General features: G+C 41.3%; 1 protein-coding gene across 1 annotated transcript in view; it reads left to right on the forward strand.

Moving 5' to 3' along the window:
- The window catches only part of adgrb3 (adhesion G protein-coupled receptor B3), a 119,978-nt gene extending 102,863 nt beyond the window's left edge, over positions 1 to 17,115 (forward strand). Inside the window, exons 19-30 of the mRNA XM_073482013.1 lie at positions 4,077 to 4,227; positions 6,089 to 6,158; positions 6,579 to 6,645; positions 8,925 to 9,010; positions 9,367 to 9,465; positions 9,784 to 9,955; positions 10,694 to 10,789; positions 11,634 to 11,673; positions 13,346 to 14,016; positions 14,140 to 14,175; positions 15,036 to 15,140; positions 16,427 to 17,115. Coding sequence (XP_073338114.1) covers positions 4,077 to 4,227; positions 6,089 to 6,158; positions 6,579 to 6,645; positions 8,925 to 9,010; positions 9,367 to 9,465; positions 9,784 to 9,955; positions 10,694 to 10,789; positions 11,634 to 11,673; positions 13,346 to 14,016; positions 14,140 to 14,175; positions 15,036 to 15,140; positions 16,427 to 16,615 — 1,782 coding nt within the window. The 3' untranslated portion in view covers positions 16,616 to 17,115. The remainder of the gene's footprint in view (positions 1 to 4,076; positions 4,228 to 6,088; positions 6,159 to 6,578; positions 6,646 to 8,924; positions 9,011 to 9,366; positions 9,466 to 9,783; positions 9,956 to 10,693; positions 10,790 to 11,633; positions 11,674 to 13,345; positions 14,017 to 14,139; positions 14,176 to 15,035; positions 15,141 to 16,426) is intronic.
- The last annotated feature ends 5,542 nt before the right edge of the window (positions 17,116 to 22,657 follow it).

The raw sequence follows: 22,657 nt of genomic DNA on the forward strand, positions 1-22,657 counted from the left end.
TCCTGATGCGTCAGGAGATTAACAATTATCACCTTTTGTTTAAACGCTGCATGTCGAGTATCAGCACAGATGGCTTATCAAAGCTGGTATCTTGTCAAAAATCATTTTCCTTATAAATAGGAGCTTGGAAATTTTCAGTTTGGATTAAAAATACTATATAATTCCAATGATGTTGGTAAATTGTTGGCAATGTTATTTGGTGATAGTAGTCGGAATGGAAAACTGGAGCGCCATGGTAGCATGAATGGTTACAGTGAATGCTGCATGGCCACAGCAAAACCTGTCCAATAAAGATAAAAAAAATGCCCAAAAAATCATCTTTTGGCAAACAAACTGAAAATGAGAAAATGAGTACAGAGCTTAAAGATGTGTTTTAAGAAAACGAAGAATTAAATCTTGTTTTCAATTTAGATTTCTGTGCATGGATATACAAGAGATCAACCATAAAAAACAACATGCTTGAGCTCATATATGTGCTGAATATTACACATGCAGTAACTGCAGCGTGCAAATTTGAGCGATAGTATATTTTTAGTACATCAAGCCTGACCTCCCCTTATAGCGATGTGCGGGAAAGAGGGATTGTATCTATCCCTGCCATCCAGTCAAATGGTAAACTAAATGATTTATGAATAGAAACAGTCAAGACCAACATACAAGCTCGTTCCTACATGGTTGAAAGCAGCTTATTAACTGCAGAGATCCTCTGAAGGGTAATTGTGTGCATTGTTTTTCAACCTTACGAGTGTTACATATTGAAACAAAGTGGGCAGGAGTGTCCTAAGTATGAGCTCGCTCCAGGTTGTTGGGAGGTACATCCATAGAAAGAGGAAGTAGGAGTAGCCATTTTCTGACTGTGGTGGCAAAGTCGATGCATTTTTTGCTCAGAGATTCTCTGCGGTTCAACAACACTTTGCCTCCACCACCACCACTTTGTTGTTTGAAGCTTTTGAATGTCCTCCACCCAAGCACCTACTGTTTAAAGCGCTGGGGCACTTGTTGCTTGATTCAAACGGAGGGTGCTTCAGTCAAAATAACAACCGGCCTCCTCCTCCCACACTGATTCACAACAGTTGGGAAGATGAAAGTAGTGTTATGAGGTCTGGTCCAGATTCTTCTGCAACATTTTAAATAACGTTGTAGATCTTTGCAGAACTAAATTACACATACTGTGCAATTAATGTGATCTCCCAGAGCAAACTATTCTTAGTTCTCTTTAAGTGCTTATTGTAATAATAGAGGAAATATGTATTAAAAGATACAGTGTTTGCTGGACTGAAAGTTACCTTAAATAAAGAATGATTGTGATTGGCAAATAAAAAAAGAAAAGAGGGTTTTCTTAGCTTTACTATAAGTAAAACTAAAATCCCTTTTTCACTTTAACAATATGCCACTGCTCCCTTCTTCCATTCAATCCACTGCATTATAAAGCAGTGTGCAACAGTTCATGACAACGAGGCTTTCAGTTCTTAACATTTGAGAGAGCACCGACGCTCGGCCCAGAGCTTTCAGTCAAGGTTCAGTCTGACCACAGAGAGAAATTCTTTAAATTTCCTGTTCTGACCTTAAATGGACATTATTGAACCGTCCTGAAGTATTCACTTACAGCCCCTACTCTTACCTTCATGTCTATCAGCTCTGCAATGTTTTAATGTGGTCCCTTCCTCAGTTTCCATGGATACTGACACAGTGCGCTCAACATCTCCCGGCATTTGCCTTTCTAAAGGGCAGTGTGAATTTCGGGTTTCAACCTTGTTTTTGTATGACTGCCTTTGTCCAACCAGTGCCATCCTCGTGTCTGTACCTTTCTCTCTTTTCAAATGCACAGTTTCTTATTTTCGAGGACTAATGAGGCCGGATGGTACAGGCACCCGAGTGAACCGTGAAACATAACAGGCGCATGTGACCTGTTTCCAGGAAACAAGGCAGACTCTATTTTCAGCACCCTGGACAGCTCATGAGCAACACTAGATTTAGCTTCGGATGCAACTACAGGCAGTATAGCTACTATACTGTATATACTGGAGACAGTGACGACAGTTAAGATTAAGGAACACACATTTACCATCAACTAGCTGATTATTAGCATGCATATTAGTAGCACATTGGCTCGTTATTACTCATTATAAAGGCACCTATTAATGCCTTACTCTGCATGACCATATTCTACAACTACTAGCCTATAACCTTTCCTTCAATAACCTCATATTACTGCGACATATATGCATGCTAATGAGCAGCTATCTAATGGTGAATATACAGTGCGTGCCTTTAATATAGAGTGTTGTGGCTGGTTCCTCCTTCCCCTGCCTTCTCCTTCATTTCAAAATCAGCATGTAGATGTTCCTCCTTCATTTGTCAGGGTTATCCAGCGACAATCACATACAGCTCAGCGGTATGCTACATACAGGTCACTGAATTCATAAGTCCGTATAAAAAGGCTGAAACATTGCATAAATAGACGATATGTGGCTACGATACAGCACAGTAAATGTCCATTTCAATTAAGAATGTACTGATCAAATGCAAAATGTCTCTCACAGTACAGCTTAAACATTTTGGCAGATAGAGGTACATTTTAAGAGGCTAGAAGTTTTAACATTTAAGTATCAGAAAAAATGCGTGTGTTCTCTGAAAGAGCCTGCTGCTGACCCTGTATATCTCCTGGGAGCTGCCAAAACTGACTCATATTTGCTTAGGTAACTCTCACCATTTACGGTATATCTTCATATCTTTTCCCAGTAGATCTTAACTGCATGTAGGTTTGGCCAGGGGAGAAGTTAGTACATGTTGAACTGACCAAGCCGAATCCACCGTGACTCATGTGTTGCAGAAAGTAAAGATTTATAGAATTATAGATTAAATTGCAAGCTTGATATTGCTGCCTGTGCACCATGCTGTTGCCACTTTGCACCAGAAAATGACAGTATATATAGTATGTTTAATGTATCCTATTAATGTTAGCGGGGTGATTCTTTTTTATAGGCTATTCATTTTAGTCCGATGTTCTTTAAAGTCAGCCATTAAAAACCACAACCCTGACAATTACATTTAAGGGTCAAACTCAGACATCAGACATATGGCATTATACAGCAACATACCTGCTGTACCTGAATGCATCCTAAATTAATTGTGACAAAAGTTTTTTTAACCTGAATCCACAGTTACATAACTTACATCCCTCGCAAGTGTAGGTAAACAGAATTTACCACCCTTCGTGCTGGATCATTATCTCGTATGAACCCCATGAACACTACAGGCGATGGATGGATTTAGTGTGGTTTTTCTCAGTGGGTGATGTAAAGTGCATGGGAGATCTCACAGTATGGTGTGGACGCCCTGGGACGAGATGATACACTTCAATCTTCCCCTCTTTGTGCGGCGTCGCTCAGATTACTGCAGCTTCACACTGCAAACAATCTGAGCTGACAAAAAATAAACCTAATCTCTTCTCACTCACGAATGTCAGCGTGCCATGACAAGATTCCTAAGGATACTTCTTTATTTCTAATCCTCTCCTAAACAATCCCATTTGGAGATTCGTCTCCGTGGAACAAAGATGGACAAGCTAATGAAGCTGAAAAGTGGTGCTACATTGTCAAGCCTGAATGCAATCTGCTGCCTCCGTCGCGTGCGTTCTGCATCGTTTAGGCAGTGTTGTGGTTTGTTCCCCTCCTGTCTGTGTAAAACAGTTGACCTTGGCTCACATGCCTCCAGGTGGGATCCCCAGCATACTAATGAGGGTTAGTGCAGAAGAATGCTACGCAATGGCTTTCTGTGTCAGCTAGCCTGGCTCTGATCTTTACTACAACTGCCACTTGTGTTGCTGCAGTTTTAAACAGACGCTTTGTTTCATTCGATGCACATGGTGGTATTTCAGTGGATGGTCTAGACAGGCAAATGCTGTCTGTGCTTCAAGAATAGTTCAAGGAAATAAAGAAATATCAATATAATCAATGTGTATCTGCAGGGTGCACTTGTTTTAGTTGTGTTACAGCTGCATTTCCATTTTTATAATAGCTGTTGTCCTGTCGGCTAATATATCTCTTTCTGACCCTTCTTTCTCAAATCAATAGGGTGTCTGCGTCATGACGACAGCCTTTCTGCACTTCTTCTTCCTGGCATCGTTCTGCTGGGTCCTCACGGAGGCCTGGCAGTCCTACATGGCGGTGACAGGAAAGGTTCGGACCAGGCTCATCCGCAAGCGCTTTCTGTGTTTGGGCTGGGGTAAGTAAGCAAGCAGCATGTTTCCTCTGAACCTCTTCATTACCTCCCTTCATACCTCGCTGCCGCCATTTCTCTCCCAAGGTTTCTCCGGCCAAGGTGTCTTTCCAAGTAACTGGACGTCTTTTTCTCATCCGCCGCTCTCATCCTCTCTGTGGGGCAGCCAGATCTTCATCCTATCACGTTCTTTGTTGTGATGCTTTTGTGCTCCAGTCAAGCTCTCTGAGGGCTGGGTAAATGGACTGGCCTTGAGCAGTGGGGGGAGACAGACTGGTGCGGCTCTCCCGTAGCAGGCTGCAATGACCTTATGTCTGATAAAGAGGGCGTGAGCCGAGCTTTTACACTGCAGCAGAATACATTTTATCTCAGAAATAGAGTTCAGGTGAATGAAAGGTGTTTGCAAAGGTAAAATGTATTGAATTTATACACTCCAGCTGGTTTCAGTATGAGTTGCATGGTTATAGATATTCTGACGTATCTGTAACATTAACACATATCACAAATGAAATACAGGCGGCAGTGCTCAACCAATATAATGTGCTTATTATCCATATTGCGACAGATTTTAATCAGTCTGAGTCTCAGATAATTAAGTTTCTCCTTCCTCCCACGCTGCTGTCCCTGCGCTTGAATGTCACATAACAAAAAAAAAAAAGAATAATGACAATTATATATATCCATCGATAAACACAGGCGGTCTTAAATATCTGTATCAAACTCTGAAAGATTTTGATTTTCACTTCATTTGTTAAATGTCAGTATGGATCCTCGTCCAAAGGGTTCTTTCTTACAGACTACTAGAAATCTCTGCTTTAAAAAAAAAAAAAAAATCAATTTGATTATGAAAGAGCCCACACTCATTCTTCTTGTTACCTAGCAACAAACAAGGCTCTCTTAGTCATTGCAGTGCCACTGCTTGCTGCAAAAAAAATGGACAAAGGCTGTTCTACAATCACATAGATTCTCCCCCAAAAAAACGCCATAAGACACAATCTGATGATAAATAAGACCACAGGGTATCGTTGTATGACAATAAAAGTGCTTCACATAATCGGGATGCTATTTATTACATGTAATGACTGTAGAATGAAATCACACTAATCCTCTACAGATTACCACCTGCATTCAAACAGAACATTTTTGAAAACTGATTTCTGAAGGCAGCACACGGTACCTGTTGTCTCTTAATTCAGCCTGTTTGAAGTGCTGCGTCTCCACCAGACTGTTGAACGCGCGGTGATTCATGACATGCTTGTGTACACTCGGCACTCTTTACCTCTTCAGCACTGCGGAGAGGCACTGGATGGCCACGGGGTCTTCGCCTCGTGCCTCCAGGAAACTGATTACATCAATAGCACCTGCCTGCGCCGCTCCGAGAGGAAAAGGCGTTAATATTCTGAGCACACAGTAGTAAGGAGCCGAATCCATTACACCAATCCATAATGAGGAGCCATACAGCAAAAAAAAAAAAAGAAGAAGAAAAAAAAATCATAGAAGAGGTGTGGAGGCAGAGGGGGGATCTCTTACAGTACAGTGATGAGATTTCACTACGTGGTTTTCTGGACTGGATGCACTGCTGCCATTTTGTCAAAGCACAGTACAGTCTGTTCTCCTCCGCCTCTTAATGGAATACTGCACAGTATGTTGACTGAAATATTGAAATGCATACACTGTAGTTGATCATATACTCTCAGATGATTGTATAGTCTCATTCTGTAGCTTCTAATGGAGTGAATCTAGCTGCACTTTGTTTAATGACTGCGCGGCACAGAGGCTGACTTCTTCTTCTGCACTGAAGTGGGATCATACTCTCAGTTCTGACAGGAACTGCCTGAATAACTATTGATTGTTTTCTCTTTTCAAGGATTACCAGCCTTAGTGGTTGCTGTTTCAATGGGATTCACCAAAACAAAGGGCTATGGGACACCCTTATAGTGAGTTTGTCTTTTTTTTGTCTTCTTTTTTTAAAATCTGTATTCATTATTCATTACACACACACGCAGTGGGTTCATTGTAACACTTAAGAGTAATGATTAAGTGCTTCTGCAGTGGCTTACTTATCCTAAACAGTGCCATAAACAAAGTCCCCTGAACCCAATCAAATTTCAAAATAGCGCAGCAAGACCCCAATTTCCTGTGAGTTGTATCCCTGCTGGATACCAGACGCATAAACACTGCTTAAAATCTCTTTAGCATTTTATTATCCTGTGAAACTTTGGAAATAGAGTCACAGCATATGGCACTTCTCCCCTGACAATTGGGGGAAATACAATTGTATGCTGGTGTGCGCCATTAACTTGGATGTTAATGTCTTTGGTGGGAGTTAACTGTGTTTTGCTGCTTTTTCCCTGCAGCTGTTGGCTGTCTTTGGAGGGTGGGCTCCTGTACGCCTTTGTTGGACCCGCAGCTGCTGTTGTTCTGGTACGTTTCAGGCATCAGATGTCCGCCTTTAACTTTTATATGCTGAGAAACGAGGGAAATGTAGATTTGCAACAACAAAGCCAGTTTTTGAGCCATCAGAAAAATTTGCATGTGTTTGACTGTCTTACTTGTAGCGCTATTTATCCATCTAGATCGGTTTGGTGTGATTTGCGTTTTGGAAATATCGGCTGTAGAGATGACCGCCTTCTTTAAATATAATGCAACTAGATGTCACTCGGCTTGTGGTGCTCAAAGCACCAAAAAATAAATTTGAAAGACTCAACAGCAATGTCTCTTCCCAGAAATCATGACCCAGATACTCACGACAATCCACAGACCTTGTTGTGAGCAGTTTCATCTGTAGGAACTATTTTCTTTCTACCGAACTACAGCCGCCAACTGTATCACAGCACAGAAGGGAGTGTGCATCGTTCATGGGTGACAGCATGGGATGATTTTTGGAAAAAAGACATTGCTGTTGATATATTTTCAAATGCATTTTTGGCACTTTGAGCACCCCGGGAGTGCCAGCTAGTTCCATTATATTTGAGAGAAGGCAGACATTTCTATGGACGATATCTCAAAAACTCACACCAAAACAGTCTAGATGGATATATAGCAGGAAAAATATATATTTTTGATTTGGGGGGAACTGTCCCTTTTAAGCAATATCAAAAGAACTCCACCTAACTTGGCATAGCTTATAAATAATGATAATAATAACAAAAAATGACATTTTGCTGCTTGTTTCCAAATAAAAGATGCACACAAACCATAATGTAGTGTTACTGATGGCACAGTACCAATGTGGGACAACTGCACTGTGCTGAAACTCAACAAAGTGTTGCTGTGAAAATGCCTAACAGGAGGAACACACTCTGGTTTCAAAGTCAAACTAATGAGCGTCCCATCAGGCAATGTGCTCAAGTAATTCCCTTTCATTTACCATAATGGTGCTCCATGTAGCTTTGAGGTTATAAAGTATTCATGCGTTAGATTTGTTCAAAAATCTAATATACTAGGGTATTTTAATCATCTTGTATTTACACTGTTGTACAGAGAAAATTACACAAAGAATGTGATTATGCAAATCACTCTGAGTGTGTGTCAGAGGGACAGAGGACAGCGAAGTCTGAGTCACAGTCTTCATTGTCAAACCCCTGTTCTGTGGTGGGATTTGAAATAAAGCGATTTCAGATATTTCTTCTTTTTAAAAGTGACTAAACGTCTTAGCTTGACTTGACGTCTCGCTGTTCTGCGGTTTTCATTTGTGATGAAACTCCAAGGAACACACGCTAATCTCTTCAAAAGATGGCAGAAACAAGCCTCTGCAGTGAGGAAGAACACCACGCTGCCTTTATCACTGTATTGATACTGTAGCATCTGAATTAAATGTCTCCCAGTAACAAAGCTTATTGGATAAAAAACTTCCCCAAATGAATTTGTATAAATTACTGACGAGCTCTTTATCTCAGCAAGAGGGATTTAAAATAGCAGCAGCTGAAATGTTTTAAAGAATTTGCGTCCCAGCTCCTGTAAATCTCCCTCTGTTTTTCTATTAGGCGCTGCTAATAATAGGAGAAGGTGCCTTTGAGAAGACAAGTGTTTCTTGTCAAGCAGATCTTTTCTTGAGGCTGTTGTGCTGGGTGAAGTATCCAGGGCATGCCTCATCCATTGGCTGAAATGTCAAAGAGATGAGCAAACAATAGAAGCTAGAGGTCAAAGCTCAGCATAGATGGAAAACGGAGGGGGGAAAAAACGCCTGCAGGATAATGACATTAAATCATCGGCTACCTATGTGCTGTAGAATGTCAAGCTGGGAAATTAGAGGTATTTTTAAACGTACTACAAGGAGTTTTAAACTGGTTATAAAACAGGCTCGATTTAAGAAGATGCCTCTTTATGACGTACATGTGCAAACAGGATCATCAGCGAGAAGACTGGCTATTTTAATGCCTGTCACCAGGTCGGATTCCAGCTTAAACAACTACTTTCTTGCACGATCGTCATTTTACAGTTATTAATCTTACACAGCCACAAATAGATACATTACTTCGTTGCTATGCATCGTACAACCAGCTGTGCTTAAAAAAGAAAAACAGTCACTTGTTTCCAAAGCAAATGCCCACACTAGTCAGATCAAGATCTTTATTATGTGGCCGCCACAATCAACAACAAAGGAAAGCTCCTTGTAGCGGCTTAGACAATGGTGTTGAATTAATATTGTTGCAGCTGAATTGTTTAAAAACTAATATTCCTGTTTCCTTTCCTGTTGACAGGTGAACATGGTGATCGGTATCTTGGTCTTTAATAAATTAGTGTCCAGAGATGGCATACTGGACAAGAAGCTGAAGCATCGAGCAGGGTATGACAGCACGTCCTTGTTAGTACCTCCATTTTCTATTTCCTAACATTTCTTCTTCTTAACTTCTTGCAAAAGTATAAACATGCTTTGATTTTCTTATACATATGGAGATTCAGACCTCCTTTTTTCTCACTGTTGAAAAGGAAATTAGAGGCATAAACATAAAGAGGTCAGATCTCTCTCGGGAGCGACGTGGCTCCGTACTTTCTTTGGCAGAATCAGTCCAAGATGAAAATCATTTTAAAACGCCCACACGCTGGCTGCCTCTGCTGCTGCTAATATGACGGGGGAGAATTTAAAGTCGGACTAGTGGCTGTTAGCGTTGTTTGTCATGCTGTTGTCTCTGTGTCCCACAGACAGATGAGTGAGCCGCATACAGGATTAACTCTCAAGTGTGCCAAATGTGGTGTTGTATCAACAACTGCTTTATCAGCAACTACAGCTAGCAATGCAATGTAAGTGCTTGTCAGTGTCTTTGAATCAATAAGTCAGTGCTACGGGGAGTCTCTGCATGTACAGCGTGTCCACCTCCACAGTATATACCGTAGTGCAGTCCACTGCAGTGTAAACTGATGTCCCAATCACACCCACAGAGCATCAGATCAGTACAGGGGTCTTTTACTGTAGACTTCCATTACTACTAGCATGAACATTAAATCCCTGCTGTGACTACAGGGGTGAAAAAAAAGATGTTACCTTATCAAGATGTTACTGATCTACAACACTTTGCTTGCTTTTATTTCCTCTACACGACCCTTCTTTCCTCCTCTCAGGGCGTCCCTGTGGAGTTCCTGTGTCGTCCTACCTCTGCTGGCTTTGACCTGGATGTCTGCAGTGCTCGCCATGACGGACAAGCGCTCCATCCTCTTTCAGATCCTCTTTGCCGTCTTTGACTCACTGCAGGGTTTTGTCATTGTGATGGTGCACTGTATCCTACGGAGAGAGGTAGGGGATGATATGAAGTCACCTTTCTTTTTTCTTTCCTTTATTTTTTTATTTCAGTGTTGCAGGGAGTAGATTTGCTCAATACAAATTAAGTCACTTCCCAACTGTATTCAGAGGACTAAAATAAAATACTACTATTACTACTACAATTGGACATGATTTTACTTGCTCCCGAGAGTAAACTTCTGAACACTCTCAAGTAAAACTAGAATGGCGCTCATTAGAACGCATACCTCTGCCAAGGCTGAACAGTCCCTTTCAATTCAATCCAATATCAAATTAAACATAACCTAAATACATATTTTTATGTGGATCCGCATCATACTGTACTCACTCATAGATCCCAGCCACCTAAATACATGATTGTTTTCATCAGGATCCACGTATCATCTCCTGAGAACTTAACAAAAGCCCTATTTTGCAATTTTAAAGAAAGCGAGAAAGAGAAAATTCCTGGATCCATCCCTTTATCTGGATCCGCACCAAACGTTAATGGGGTCTATTTTGGGCCGAGACCCATCCTTCAACCAAGTTTCATGGAAATCTGCTCAGTAGTTTTTGTGTAATCCTGTTGACAAACCAACCAACCGACAAACAGACACCCTCGGCGGAGGTTTTAATCTTTATAGACTTGACAGAGGCCGTGACCTGATAACAAAAGCAAACTTTAAAAAAAAACGTGATGTCATTATTATTGTGTTGTGGACATAATGAAAACCTGACGGCCTCTGTCTTCAGGTCCAAGACGCCTTCAGATGCCGGCTCAGAAACTGCCAAGACCCGATCAGCGGTGATGCAACAGGAACCTTCCCGAATGGGCATGCTCAGATAATGGTAGGTGCAGTTACCCGCTGTTATCTGTGAGCATTAGATGCTCCATAATTTAAGCAGACAATGTTCTCTGGTTATTCATAATACATATGCAAACCTCTCTGTTCTCCATTGACCTTAATTTAACTTGTGCTCCTCTTACTGTTTTATTTTCATTTTCTTTATTATTCGGTTTAATTTGCCTTCTAACACATAAGGCATTGTTTCCCATAGGTTAATAATTTTTCACGCGACGCTTTTTGCAAGGCTGCAATTACATGCAGTGTGGACACTTGGCCCTCTGACAAATTGCATTGGTTCCCTTTGGTTTTCTTAGGCCCCGAGCGCAATCCTTTATTTCGGTTTGATTGAACTTACTGTTTGCCATGCACCCCCTCTCATTTCCTCTCACAGAGTAATAGAAGACTGTTCCCCTGCCTGACCTTTTTGAATGGGACACCAGTCTCTTCATCTAACACGACCCCGCCACTGGCACATCATGGCAATGATCTGCCATTAGTATTCTAATACCCATCCGACGGAAATACTTTTCACGATAGCAGAATGGTGTCATGGGCGTCCTGGTTCAATACAGCCATTAGAAGAGAGCACAGAATACTTCCCAGCTGCTGCAGTTGCATTTCTTTCCCCATAGTTGTTTTATTGATGTATTGTCAGGATGAAAATGAGTGCTCTGCATTTTTCTAAATAATCAGGAATAAAAAAAAAATACTATTGATCCTAATGTTGCAGCTAGCTTTTACAGATGAGAATAGCTCTGATTTTGTCGGACAGGAAACAGCATCATTATTTTTAACGGTTTTCATTTTTTAGCAACACTGACCATTTGTCTGTCCTCCTTCCACAGACTGACTTCGAGAAAGATGTGGACATCGCCTGCCGATCAGGTAAAGAACAGATGGCCGGTCTCTCGTTAACTAGATTCTCCTTGCATGGCATGTTAAAAAACAAAAGAGGTTAGACAGTAAAAAATAGCTGAGGTTACATAACAACCAACAATCCCCACAGGAGGTTTTTCACAGTTACCAAAACACTGACTTTAATCTGAGAACAAAACAGTACAAAGAGAGCTGTTGGATTTTCGCTCCATTTTTTCGGATTTACAGCAATAAATGTGAATAGCGGCAGCTTCTCCCGTCTTCTGCCAGTCGCACTTTGTAATTATGTTTTTCATTAACATGTCGAGGCTGTCATGGAATAAGTGCGTAGGTGCTATGGGTCTCATTTTGAGAGCATTTTCTCCCTCAGCTAAGTGGGGAGGTAATATCCCATCTTGATTCCTGCATCTTCTCTACTTTTGAGCCGCAGTAATTGCTGCTAGACAAGTGTATGATTTAATAAAACAATAGTGAATAAATGCTCCTCAGAGATGGTGCAATTCATCCTGCATGTAACTAGTGGTGGCAACCAGCGTGAGCCCCGAGCCTCGTTTCTCTCCAGTTCCTTCCAAACCAATGAAAAGCACAAGTTAAATGGATCTGCTGGGAATAACCACGCTGACCATTATTCAGAGCTCTCTGAAACACAGCTTGTTAAGAGACGAAAAGAGGCTGTCTGGCTCTTGTGACCCAAGTCGCTTCATTCTGTGCGGTCTTGTAAAGCTAAAGTGGACATACCCGATACAAAAAGGCTGAGCTCAGGTGTCATTCATAAATCATGACCAGATCCAGTCTGAAGGAGAGGTGCAGTCAGGGAGAAGTGCACTTTACAGATAATTCTCTAGACTCACAGAGTTTAAGTTTACAAACAGGGATTATTCTCAGCCGCTGAAGTTAGATTCTGCTGTGTCATCCCTTCAGTATGTGAGAGTAAACTTTGATCTGAGGAGTTCTTCAGTGTGAATACCAGAGCAGGACAGTTTCATACAAAAAGGCGAGCATTATATGTCTTTGTGATCTCCTTGCAGGCATTTTGTGAACATAATTCACGATGAAAAGATGAAAATGCTCAGTGGGGATGACAGGGTGTTTAGAATCACGATATCTGAATTAGAGCTGCAACAATAAATAGATTATCAAATAGTCGACAATTAAAAGCCTGTTTTGATAACCAATTAATCATTTCAGTAATTTTTCAAACAAAAATCTCAAACATTTTCTCGTTTAAGTGTCGTAAATGTCCGGATTTGCTGTTTTTCTTCGTCATTTTTGGTCGTTAATTTAGAATTTTTGGGTTTTTGGACTGTTAGTCGAACAAAAGAAGCAATTTGAAGATGTCACTTTAAACTGCAGAAAAATTTGATAAGCATTTTTTGTCATTTTATAGACTAAATCATCGATGAATCATGTAAACAATCGCAGATTAATTGATTATGAAAATAACTGTTAATTTCAGTCTATTTTTAATAGATACCTCCTGTTTCTCAGAACATGTGATGCATTACAATGTCATTATCTGTTATTACAGTTTCCCCTCTGCAGCACAAAATCCTCTGTGAATTGGCTCACATCGATTTGATTTCTCTTGTTCTTTTGCTCATATGTTGGATAATCTCAAACTGTGACACCACTTTCATTACTGAGAAATTCCACCTAATCCTTGTATCACTCTGCCCTGCAGCACTCCACAAAGACATGGGCTCTTGTCGCGCCGCCACCATAACAGGCACCCTCTCCCGCATTTCCCTCAATGACGAGGAGGATGAGAAGGCCCCCGAGGGCCTCAACTACTCCACGCTGCCTGGCAACATCATCTCCAAAGTGATTATCCAGCAGCCTTCAGCTCTGCACATGCCGATGGGAGTGGGTGACCTGAAGGAGCAGTGCATGGCTGACAGCAGCGTCGACATGCGCCGCACTGTTTACCTGTGCACCGACGACGCCATGCGCCAGAGCGACCACGACATGGGCGGCCACGACATGGAGGGCCACCCGGCGCAGGGCCAGATGATGGAGACAGACTACATAGTCATGCCCCGCGCCTCCGCGGCGGCAGGGTCGTGTAACACGTCCACCCTCCTGAAAGAGGACAAGATGAACATCACTATGGATACGCTGCCGCACGAGAGGCTGATGCATTACAAGATGAGTCCTGACTTCAACATCAGCCCGTCAGGCATGGACCACATGAATGTGAACCTGGAGCAGCAGTATCCTAGCGCTCCGGAGCAGATGCAAAACCTGCCCTTTGAACCTCGCACGGCTGTTAAGAACTTCCTCGCTGAGATGGAGGAATCTGCGGGGCTTTCTAGGAGTGAGACAGGGTCGACAATATCTATGAGCTCCTTAGAGGTACTTATCCTCCTGTGGGGAAGCACAGAGGACACAGAGCTGCAATGAACACTTTAAAATATACCATACATGTTATTAATGTACGTATCTTCTTAGTAACCCCTCCATGTTTTATTTTCACAGAGACGAAAGTCACGATATTCTGATCTGGACTTCGAGGTACGTACAAACACGTCTCCTTCCACAGTACATGCATCTAGCTTTTTTTATGCAGAAAAAAGCCATTTTTTGCAGTTGTGTTTGTCATTTGATTTACTAGTACTTGTTGTGCCTCTTAAGCTTATTAGAGTAACACAGCCTTGACTCAAAGAGATTTATTGACTCGCTGTGTCGTTAAGGTAAAAGCAAGGCTGTCAACTGACAAACAGGGCAACAGTCCTCATCTACATTTTGTCCTCCTCCATCTCCTACATCCATTAGCTGTACGCTGATTTCCAAAATGTATGCTTTTAAAGTCATTTGCACATTTCACATCTGATTTTTTACCACTGGTTTCAACTATGATTATATTGGCTTGCAAACCCCCTTCGGCAGGTTTTAGCATTTCCTTTGCATTGTTAAATCAGGCTTTGCTGCATATATATTGTACACGCTTTCGAAGTAAAGGAAACACGAGGCTCCTGGCAGCTATTTTAGCGTGGCGTGCATTTTGTTTGATGCACACCGACTCTTAAAATGGAGGATTTGTGCCAAGGTTTGATTATAAGGATTTCCCTTGCGCCAACAAAACTCTAAACGAGGCAATTTGTCACTAAAGAAGTATGTTTAATCCAGATACTCCAACTGCTACAAATTAAAAATAGTGTTGTATCACCCCAACTTTAATTATCTTGGTGTTTCCTTTATTTTGGCAGTCACTTATGTATATATATGCAGGGACGAGTAGATTTGTTTCAAACCTGGCCTTTAAGTCAACTACCATGACACTAACAAATTGATCAGAGTTGGAGGGGGTGGAGAAGAAGATGCATTTCCATTATTGGCTGTCAATACCAAAGAAAAAACCCTTGCCATTGCAGAAAGTCATGCACACCAGGAAAAGACACATGGAGCTGTTCCAGGAACTGAATCAGAAATTTCAAACCCTGGACCGATTTCGAGACATACCAAATATGGGCAGCATGGTGAGTAACAGGAAACCAGGGGGGTGGCGGTCAGCCAATTAAAGAGAGCAACATCCAAATAACCCTATTCAGACATCCGGGTGCAGGGCACATAATGTGTGATTGTGCAAATGAGCAGCTACGTAGCTGGAGTATTCATGTGGAAGTGAGCCTTCCCATACATAGAGTGGCCTGCCAGCAGCTGGCGGGGGGCGACTGAGGGTGCTGCCCCTTTAAAAGCACGGAAGCATTTTCTCCACAAGGCCAGTCTCAGGGAAGAAAGACCTTTGGTAACGCAACAGAGTGCATCCATTCCAATGCAAGGCCATGAATGCACTTTTATTTACATGCACATTTATCTACTTAGCAACCCCATCATTTTTCCATTAATGCATGGCAGATTTTTTAATCTATCAACATCTATACAAGTATTCCCTTAAGTTCACTCTTTCTCTTACTGAACCTGTGTCGGGGGGGGGGGGACGTCTCTCCTTTCGGGCAGGTTATGAGAATTCCTCTCGACCTCGCCGCAAATCAAAAGTCCCACCGTCTTGTCGCCACACCTGGCTGGAGCTGTAGACAATGGGAGATGTCGAGCTTTATCCATCTCTCTCAGACAAGCAGCAATGTTTACCGTATTGAATGCAACAAATAGAAATTGGGCTGGTGACCAAACACAGCCAGACTATTAGACAATGTCAGCCAAAGAAGGCTTTTTGGCTGCATGTTATCCTTTTTTTGCTCACATTTCAGTCAACCCTACAGCACAATGTAATTTGAGGCCCGTTGCTTAGTTACCAGTGCAAGTTCTTTTGTATAGAAAACGATATTACAGTACATTCTCACTCCCCCCCTTTTCTTTTTTTTTCTGTTTCTTTCTCCCAAATGAATCTGCTGCAGATCTGGCTGCAGACATTAGTATCCATTTTATAGTCCCTGAATGGGAGCAGCTTCTTTGCCTTATGTGCAATAGTGTCTTTGGGACTGTCGATGAGAGCACATTCAGATGAATGGCTCACACACGAAGCCTATATAATGCACCAGTTTCTGAGCTTGGGGAAAAAACACAGTTCTGCTACGACTCCATGATAATAGTGTAAGCATGGTCACATTTAATACACTACCATTATCTTTTGTTATTTGATGCTTTCCACAGCATTAATCCATTATTTTCAATTAGCGATGGGTAGGAACTCATATAATGCCCTTTTGAAATGAACTGAATGTTTTATTTTTGTAAATATAACAAGTTTAGCTGCAGAGGATGTCATGCCATTAATATCACGCCCCGCTGGCAATGTTCACAGGACAAGACAATGCCAATCAAGAACCCATGGGAGAGCTACAATCCAGCCTGTGAGTACCAGAATTACGCCACTATGAATGTACTAGAATCTGACACCAAGGACTCACTGGAGATGACGCCTGCAGAGTGGGAAAAGTGTGTCAACTTACCCTTAGACGTCCAGGAGGGAGACTTCCAAACGGAGGTCTAGAGGGTGAAGAAGGAGAGAAAATGCAAACTAGGAAAAAAGGAGGAGGAGGAGGGGGATGTATTTTGCACTGAATAAAGCAACAGACTTTTCTAACAGCCTTGGCATACATATCTGGATAATACGAGTGTGGCAGGGACATTATGTGCCAATACAATATAAGGACTGAGGAGAGAGGAAAAAAGAAAAAAAAAGGGAAAAAAACATCAGTGTTACTTTTTGTATTCTCACTAGTGTACTTAGTGTGGGGCAGCCTGGTGTACAATATTTACCATCATGTGTTTCAAATTATCTGTTGGAATTGGCTAAAAAAGGTAATCTCTCTAGATGAAACCTCACAAAGCAAAATGACATGCCATGTCGTCCCAGCTTCATTGGGTCCAGTTTTGATTTCCTAAAACTGGACCCGGGAGCACAATGTATATATTTATGCAGGTTTTTAAAAAGTTTATAACAGTCTGTTTGGCCATTACTACACTTTTTACTTTATAATATAAAACATGGGAGGCAAAGAGGATTTTTTCTGTCATATTAAAATGAATGTTTGTCAAGCTACATTCTTCATTGCTTTAAATGCAATAAAGATAATACTCACTTTTATATAAATAATATATTTCACAACTTTAATACTGCAGAATCTGCTTGAAGGATCCCAGCAAGCTCTCTCATCTGCAGCTCTGTATAAAATATTTAAAAACAAAAATGTTGTATGGTGTAAATAAACTTTTGTCTACATATGTTTTACTTGTGCCAATTTATTTTAATGAGAACAAATGCCAACCTGATCAAAAAGTTATAGCGAAAAATGTTAACATTTGAAAAGGAATGTAAATAAAAGAGGAAATATGTTCGTACTGCTTCAGAGGTTGTGTCAAGTTTATGTGGTTTGTTGGTTGTGGAGTTGTTTCTTTTGTGAAGAGAACATTTGAATGTGTGAAATCAAATGATGGACATGTGACTGATTATGAACAAACAGCCATCCCTGCCGGAGTGTTAATGAGGAAATTTAAGAAAAATTGTGCTCGTCCCATTTCTCTTAAAATGCATAAAAAATTGCATGGACTTTGGTTTAACATCCAATCCCCAGTTGAGCTCGGTACAGACTGGATTACCCAAAGAGTTCTCTTCAGAAACTCTGATGATTCACAGCTCAGGTTAGTCATTCCCTTTTCTGATTCAAACCTTCCATTTAACTGGAGGTGAGCACTGTAGAGTTTCCTGACTCACCTCATAAATCCACCCCCTGTATCTGATTTCTGAATTTGGATAGGAAACATTCAAACTCCTAATAGGTTTTCTGTGCCTCCAGAAGGTTCACCTGATAAGATCAGTGAAGATATTCGGGGCCCAGACGGAGCACAAATGGGAAGTGGGTGCGAGGGCTTAGGGGAAAATCTTGTTTGTCCTGTCCGGTGGTCTGCGGCACGGCTAACACTTTGGCGATGAGCACATCGGTATGAGAGCCTCCTCTGGGAAGCGGGGGAAGAGACAGATGAGGAGGAGGAGGAGTGACTTGGATCTGCAGCATCAGTGAAGAGTGATGATGAGAGGGAAAAAGAGGAGGAAGCTGACAATAAAGGCGGGCTTACATTAATGAGGTTTCTCAGCTGTGCTCTGATGTCCTCACAACATAAATTAAGTTGATTACACGTAGTGCTCGGTCTAGACATGAATGTATGAATTAACAGTGCATTTCAATTTAGACTACCATGCATAATCAGGTTAATTATATACTGTACTGCTGCTGCCTGTTAGAGATTTATTTTTTCATTAATGTGCCAACGTCAGTGAAGTAACTGCCTCTCATCCCACCGCAGTATCCATCTTTATACAAAACCTGAAAGCTTGTAAAAGATGAGACACATTATCTTTATGATGGACATTTTCAGGGATTGATGTGAAACTGTATTTTAAAAGGTGCAATATGTAACAATTGGACACCTGTTATAGGTCATCCAAACAAATAGGGGGCAGCATATCGCCAGAGTAATCGCTAACTGCTGCTAGCTGTAGCCACGGATGGGTCAAGAAACCTGGATTCAGTGTTGGCGTCCTGTTCACTCCTATGAAAGATGCTCAGCAGTGCTTTAGACTTCAGCCAACCGAGCTGGCTAACTTCCGGTTTAGCGCCCGGCTAACTTGAATGGGGATAAAAATAATTAAATCGTGCAGCTCTTCTAAATTTTATTGGACCGAATGGCTCAAATTATGATAGTAAAACAAGTCATTTAGCATCATTCTCCGCCGCTTCTTCCACAATGTAACGTAAGCTTATGGGGAAAGTCTTTTTGGGCTACAGCGTATGAGGTGACGACGCAATTACACCTTTTGGCCCTGATAAAAACTGGCCTCAAAGCCTGGTGCTCTTTCTGAGGGCTTGACTGTAGCTGCCGTTAGCTAGTTAACTCAGTTAGCTTAGTTAGCCGTGCAGCCAGCGGTCCAGACTGGGATCTCACAGTGGTGTTACGAGACAGGAAATGCAGTGGCTTGTTGGTTAGCATGCTAAGTTCAGTGGATATCTCTGCAACACAATACTACAGTAGATGTTATTTCTTTGATTTCAGTTAAATTCTTACATATTGCACCTTTAATGCATAAGGGGTGACAAAAAGGTAAAAATATATGCATTTTGACATCAAGTTTTCAGGCAACATTACAGTATTTGTATATTGTCCTCTTTTTACACCAATGAATTAATGTTACCTTGTGTTTGAATGGTTCAAGAACAGTCTATGTTATGCGTGTCAAGACGCAAGCGGACCACCACGCTTTAAATAACCGAGGTCATCTCACAAAAGCACACGGTAGAGCTTTAGAAAGCATTATTTTATTTATTCACGAGTCGTGCGGCTGTTCAAACGTATTTTTCTCTCACAAAACTTGTTGGCTCGACAACATGCACGGCTGTCAGGCAGTTTTCTTTTCTGCAGAATGAATATCTTCCTGAGAGTGATGAGAACGGATCGGTTTCGGTGCCTCCGGAGATAATTTATGTGCCCATATGACCTAATGGTATTCAAATGTGGGGATCCGGGATCAAAGTTGTTCATCAGCTCTACTGGGTGAATTATGTCACTGTCAGATGAGTGCGCCATATACGTAGTGACTCAGCAGCAGCGGCAGCATCTGAGCATGACACACTTTAACCGTGCAAATAAACCGTCTGAGAGGGGCCTTTTTTAATGTTTGTTTAAAAATGCTGTTTGTGATCATTCCTCTATTCCATTTGTGTCAAAAGATCCTCAGAGAAGAGGCTTTTTAAGTGTTTGTGATCTAAATTCTGCTGACGTCATGCAGTGCAGTTCAGGGTCTTTCCTTTTAACTGTTTGTTGGTTTCCTCTAACAAAAGTGAGCAAGGTACTGAGGTGAAACATTTCCACCTTTACTCCGACAGCCTGCGGATAAGTCTCCAGAAGAAAATGATTAATGTTCCATCATATTCTGCCTGCTTCAACACCTTCCTGCTAGTCTTTAATCAGGTTCAAATGCAAAAATAAAAACACATTCAGGCATCATTCAGCATATAAATGCTTAACTTTACTTGCAGTAATCAAATATTTCAGATTTTACTGTTATTTCACGAGAATCCTGCAGAATATTTAAGATTTGAGTTCCAGATCATGCCGTAAACGTGTCTGTATGTCTGATGTCGTTACTAAGTGAAGCCGGGACGTGTTGACAAGTCTTCATTTGGGAGTGAGTGGCAACTCCCTCGGGCCCAGGAGAGCACAGAGGTTAACCTGCTAAGGGGCTGCAAACACTGAATCAACATAATCACATTGATCCTGCGTCACTTTCCTCCCTAGAGGGGTGACTGAGGGGTAAGGCAAACTGTTGATCTATCAAGGGCCTGTCAGAGGAGTTAAAGCCCGGGGGAAAGATTCAAAAATCACAGAAACCACTCCAGCAGATGTTGTGGAGGGTATCAGGAAAGAGGAAAAAATTGAAAAGAAAAGTGTCGACAAAACAGTGGTACGAGTTCAACCCAACTTTTGTTATAACTTTGGCCGATCTTGAGTTTTCGTCTCAGGGAATCATTACTTCGGTTCATGTGAAAGCCAAGAGCTGCCATGTTACGGAAGCTTTATCGTACAGGTGTACTGTATGTAGCCGAGATCAATGATAATGTCATTAGTTTTGTAGGTAAGAAGTTGTAGCTGAGAATGGCTGTGCTTATTATTTTGTTTTCTGTAGAAAACGAGAGATTTAACCCATTAGCACGTGAAAACAAAAGGTTGTTTCGTCTCCTCGGTGCCACGCCGGCATGTGCAGAAGGCATCTTGATAAATGTCGCAGCAGATAAATGAGTAACACTTATTGATCAATACATCAGGTTGTACTTTTATTTATAACATTCATTTCTGTTGACCGCTATAAGTAAGCCTACCCCTTACAGTAAGTAGCTAGAATGTAAATACCCTCATATTGAGTCACTACATTCACACAGCGTCAGGCTCAGGGTGGGAAGATGTGATGCTGGGATAATGTCGTGCTGCTGTGTTCCAGGTGGTAAGTTGTTTAAATGCGGGGGATCTGAAAAAACGTGAGCATTTCACTGCTTCCTGATTGATGAGCAACTGAAAAGACGATGGATAGCTGAAATCTGGAGGGACTTTTTGCTGTCTTTCAAGGTAAAAACGACGTTTTTGATAACCCACGAGCTAACGTTCAGTTCGATTCACCCAGTGCGTTTCACCTCCACGCTTAAATAAATGTGTTGTAGATGTGTGTTGACATTTTAGAATCAGTTTAACTCAGAGTTTAGCTCAAAGCACAGCTAGGCGAGCTTGTTGACCTTGCAAACAAACGTCTGTAGCTAAAGCTAGCTCGGCTTCAAGTCGAGCATAAATGAGCTGCATCAAACATAAACAGTCATTTCAGCTGTTTACAATCAAATATCTGGCATTAGAAAAGCCACTGTAACATTATAATATGATCGAAATATTTTTGTTAAGCTAACAAAAAAAAAATCATCCAACTCTGAGACAAACGGCAGCGAGTTAGCTGACTCGAAGCTCGAAGCTGAAGATGAACTGTAAAACTGTGACTGTACTTTCCAAGATATCTGAACTGGAAAAGAAGAAGAAGTTCCTCAACAAAAACTTTGGAAGGCTCCTCACAGCAGGTACTTACCATGCACTGTATAATGCAGTATGGTCTTTCATCCTGTGGAGCAGGAAGATAGATGATGGGTACAGAGGCCCCTGACAATGGCTCTACTGTTGTGTAATTCCTCTCGGTATCTAGGGTACTCCACACAATCATCTCTGCCTTATTTGAAAACAGTCCTTTTATCTACTGTGGGCAGTTTCTTCATTGCATTTTTATGCCATCTCAAGTTGTGTTATAAATAACCATAAAAAATAAAGGAGAGAGAATTATTTTTCTGTTTTGTTGACTGATAATTGGCAGGATGGTCAGGTGATCACAAGTTGGGAGATAATGAGATTAAAACCTGTTTCAGGGTCTCCAATCGATCTGAGTCTGAAACCCCACAGCTTTCGTGGTGGCTTAGAGAAAAAAAAAATGGTTTAAAATGATTTAGAGATCTAAGTCCCAGTCTCAAGCTTTTCGGTGGGATCCTCTGTAGATATTAAAAGCTCATTCAAAGGTAAACACAATGATTCTTCGTTTCAGGCGATTACACACTAATGGAAACACAATTATGAAAATCACATTCCACTTCTGCCGGTATAGCCGCCCCCTAAATCCTACACACTGAACCTTTTTCATACTGGAACAAACTGAATTTGAATAAACATTTCAGTTCTATGATGTAGGATCAAATTTGATCATGTTCACCAATACAGATGAAACAGTTCTGCATAAACTGTGTCCAAATCAAATTCATGTTATGCACGGCCCTCAGGCTGATCTTACTATAATGTAGCTCCCTGCAAAAATATTTGTATTTTCCTGAACTAATACTTCCATTTTTTCATTAAAAGTGTCTTCATTGTTCCCAAACAAACTTGCGAGAGACGACCTAAAAAAGCGATGCCCGAAGGAGCCAGTAAATGAGACAAGACTTTGGCTTTTGAATAA

The sequence above is a fragment of the Pagrus major genome, chromosome 15 (genome assembly GCF_040436345.1).
Source record: "Pagrus major chromosome 15, Pma_NU_1.0".
In the NCBI taxonomy this organism is placed as follows: domain Eukaryota; kingdom Metazoa; phylum Chordata; class Actinopteri; order Spariformes; family Sparidae; genus Pagrus; species Pagrus major.